This window comes from Plasmodium reichenowi, chromosome 1 (assembly GCF_001601855.1).
Source record: "Plasmodium reichenowi strain SY57 chromosome 1, whole genome shotgun sequence".
NCBI classification, from domain to species: Eukaryota; Apicomplexa; class Aconoidasida; order Haemosporida; family Plasmodiidae; genus Plasmodium; species Plasmodium reichenowi.
The window spans coordinates 53,819-58,268 of record NC_033646.1 but is presented as its reverse complement, the minus strand read 5'-3'; the positions used below and the strand labels follow the sequence as shown (position 1 = coordinate 58,268).

Sequence of the window (4,450 nt, the reverse complement as noted above, 5' to 3'; positions counted from 1 at the left end):
AATTAATTCAGATGAGGTACAACAAAATAAAAATGAACATATATATATATATATATATGTATGTATGTATTTATGTATGTATGTATTTATGTATGTATGTATTTATGTATGTATGTATGTATGTGTTTGTTTCATTTAACAAATTTATGTTTATATAAATAATTATTTTATATATATTTTTTTAGCACCCTATACTATTAACTGAAGCACCTTTAAACCCTCAAAAGAATAAGGAAAAAATTGCTGAAGTTTTTTTTGAAACATTCAATGTGCCTGCTTTATTTATTTCTATGCAAGCCATTTTATCTTTATATTCTTGTGGAAAGACCAATGGAACTGTTTTAGATTGTGGTGATGGTGTATGTCATTGTGTATCTATATATGAAGGTAAAACAACAACACGTAAATAAATAAATAAATAAATAAATAAATAAATAAATATATATATATATATATATATATATATATATATATGTGTATATATATATGTGTGTATATATTTATGTTTATTTTATTTTATTTTATTTTATTTTTTGAATAAAAGGATATAATATAACCAATACAATAACAAGAACAGACGTCGCAGGGAGAGATATAACAAACTATCTAAGCTTTCTCTTAAGAAAAAATGGTCACCTATTCAATACATCATCTGAAATGGAAGTTGTTAAGAATATGAAGGAAAATTGTTGTTATGTTTCTTTTAATATGAATAAGGAAAAAAACTCTTCAGAAAAATCTGTTACTACTTTGCCATACATACTCCCAGACGGATCTCAAATATTGGTAAAACAAAAATATAATGAATATATATATATATATATATATATATGTATATATTTATATGTGTTTATATATTTCTTCATTTTTGTATAAAAGATTGGATCGGAGAGATATAGGGCACCGGAAGTGTTGTTCAATCCGTCCATTTTAGGATTGGAATATTTGGGTAATAAAAAAAAAATTATTTGTATAATATTAAATTAGTATAATTGTTATGTATAGTTATACAATTTGTATTTATATTTTTATTTTTTTATAATATTATTATTTTGTTCATTCATAGGTCTATCTGAATTAATTGTAACGTCAATAACAAGGGCTGATATGGATCTAAGAAAGACCTTATATTCTCATATTGTCTTATCAGGAGGAACAACATTATTCCAAGGTATAATTATATGTATATTTTTATAGGTCTATAATATGATATTTGTATTATTTTTTAATTTTTTTATGAGGTTATGTAACATTATCCATCGTACATATTAACATAAAAATAAAAAAATTTTAATTTATTATCTTTCCAGGATTTGGAGATCGCTTGTTAAACGAAATAAGAAAATTTGCTCCTAAGGATATAACAGTATATATAGAAAAAAATACACATTGTATATACATATATATATATATATATATATATATATTTATATATATATTTATATTTATATTTATATGTATTTTTAATTTTTTCATTTTATTTTATATTGATCTTTTTTTATAGATAAGAATCAGTGCCCCTCCTGAACGTAAATTCAGTACTTTCATTGGCGGATCCATTTTAGCTTCCTTAGCAACTTTTAAAAAAATATGGATATCCAAACAAGTAATAAAAAAGAAACAATATAAATCATTTAGAAATAAATGTTGATGTATTTATACTTTATATATATATATATATATATATATATTTTTGTGTTTATAGGAATTTGATGAATACGGGTCCGTTATATTACATAAAAAGTCTTTTTGATTTTTTAATCTTAATAAGTACATACATACATACATATATATATATATATATATATATATATATATATATATATGTGATATTTTTACTAGGTTCATTTTTTTAAACTTTTTTACAATATATTCATATAAAAAAAAATATACATATATATATATATATATATATATATATATATGATATTTATTATGAATAAATTGTTTTTTATTCATTTTGTAAAACCATTTTTTATATATATTTATATATATTTTTTTGGTAATTTTTTTTTTTTACACTTTTTATAACGTTATTACAAAAAAATAAAAAAAATAAATAAAACTATTCAACCAACATATATATATATATATATATATATATATATATATATATATGTATATATTTTTTTGCTTATGATATGTCCAATTTTTTATCTATATATTCAGGAGTAATCATTGTATTCATTCGGCACTCTAAGATATATAAAAATATATATTTATATATGTATGATGTTATTATTATTTATTTATTTTAATTTTTTTTAAAATACCTTTTAATATTTCCAATTTAATGAAATGAAACCTTTTGGCATATTCGTTTTTCTTTTCTATAAAGGATGAAATGTGTAAATAAGTAAGTATACACATAAAATATGTTTACATATATATATATATATATATATTTATATTTATTTATTTATTTATTTATATGTATATTTCTTCTTGTTTTATTTCATTTTATTTTATTTTTTGACCATTTGGGAGGTTTTTTAATTTTTCATGTATCATTTTATTAATGGTTACGTTGAGAATCTAACAGAAACAAGATACATATAATAATATTATGATGAATAAAAATATATCATTAGAGTGTACTAGGTTCATACATTATGTGTAATAACATATATTACATTTAATTTGTTGGTGTCCATATCGTTTTTCTTCTTATCATCATTTCTTATTTTTATTGTATCCATATTTTTGAAGTTATCAAAATTGTTGTAAATAAAGCGTAGAACATGTATTAGCTGGAAATAAATGAAAAAAAAAAAAAAAAAAAAAAAAATTAGCATATATATATATATACATACACATATATATATATATATATATATATATATATATATATATATATATATATTCATTTAAATGTTAGTGTATGATTCATATATATTTCCTTCTTCAATGTTGTTATTTTATTTTTTCTTTTCCTACTTTGTTCTTGTTAGTTTTAGATTTTTTGTAGAAGGTATTAACTTGGAGTGATAATATTTTTTCTTGCCATTTATATTTTGATTTGACTACATGTAACATTTTTGATAAATGTTTTTTTAGCTTTGATTGGATAGAATATTTTTTATGGCATTTATAATTTCTAATAATAGTTTTTGAAGAAATATATTTGAATTTTTCTCTCTTCTTATTTCTATTAAGGCATGTAGGAAGTGGTGTATTTATAAATGTTTGAATGTAATTGTAAGGATCTAAATGAATAAATAAATAAATAAATATATATATATATATATATATATATATATATATATGTATGTATAAATATATATATGTCTATATATATATATATAATTTTCATGTTACATTTTTTGGTCAGAATATAATATTCTTTTCTCATGGATGGCAAATGAAATGTATCATTTAATATGATAATTTTATTTTCTTGTCCCCCCTTTCTCATTATACTTTTGCAATATTCATATGCTATTTTTCTAGACAAGTTCCAATACTTTATTTGATTATAACTCGTTGGTTTTTTGTTTGTTTTTTTTAATTTTATAAAAAGAGTATCGTTTTTATTTTTTATGTTTGATTTTTTGAAAACTGGATAAAAGATGTTTCCATTTATTTTTTTATCTTTTTTGTGGAATATATAAAATTTTGATTTATTTAATGTACATACAAAACAATTATTAGTATTGATTCTTTTAATTTCTTGTCTTTTAAACGAATCTATAATATTGTATGTGTTGTTATAAAATAATTTTTCTATTTCATCTGTTGATATGTTATATATGTATGTATTAAAATTATATGTTAAAAATTTTTTAAAATATTTTATTAATTTATATATATTTTTGTAAAAAATAAAAAACAATTTTTTATTATATTTATGTATAGATGGTTTATAAAAATTTTTTTTTTTATAAATATTATTATATTTATAATTAGTATTTATTTTATTATTATTATTATTGTTTTTTCTTTTTATTTTTCTTTTTATTTTTCTTTTTCTTTTTCTTTTTATTTTTTTTTCTCTAGTGCTCTTATGATGTTTTTTTCGCCCCTCAAGTGTAACCCTTTCATTTTGTGCATTTTTATATTTATTAAGAATAAAAATGGATGACTTTTTATTAATGACATTTAAAAAATGTCTAGTTAGAAATATTAAAAATGAAAAGGAGGGTGCTATATCTTCATTTCTTCTTATTATTCTTAATATGTTCTTTTGTTCTCTCTCCTTAATTTTATAATAATATTTTATTATTTTTATGAAAAATTTTTTTTCCTCTACATTTTGTTTGTACGAATCTTCTGTTTCATTTTTTATGTTTACAAAAAAATAAAGAAATAAGTAAATCGCCTTATTTCTTTTGAGCAAGTAATTTATAAATTTATCTTTACCGCTACAAGGTGGACCATAAAAGAGTAAAACAAAATTCATTATAAGAACATAAAAAAAAAAAAAAAAAAAAAAAATTACAAATATATTTGA

General features: G+C 18.9%; 2 protein-coding genes across 2 annotated transcripts; one reads left to right on the top strand and one right to left on the bottom strand.

Annotated features, from left to right (window-relative positions):
* On the top strand, nt 1–1,753 carry PRSY57_0101700 (actin-related protein; the record flags this gene model as incomplete). The annotated part of the gene is made up of 8 exons (XM_020114355.1): nt 1–16; nt 186–387; nt 545–786; nt 880–949; nt 1,067–1,171; nt 1,311–1,366; nt 1,505–1,606; nt 1,706–1,753. Coding segments are annotated over 8 exons (841 nt in total), but the record flags the coding sequence as incomplete, so codon positions are not given.
* A 381-nt stretch (nt 1,754–2,134) lies between these two features.
* On the bottom strand, nt 2,135–4,399 carry PRSY57_0101600 (L-seryl-tRNA(Sec) kinase, putative; the record flags this gene model as incomplete). The annotated part of the gene is made up of 6 exons (XM_012905337.2): nt 2,135–2,196; nt 2,274–2,330; nt 2,478–2,535; nt 2,634–2,750; nt 2,938–3,206; nt 3,319–4,399. 6 exons carry the CDS (start codon nt 4,397–4,399, stop codon nt 2,135–2,137), a joined length of 1,644 nt encoding a protein of 547 aa, XP_012760791.2.
* Between the last annotated feature and the right edge of the window lie 51 nt (nt 4,400–4,450).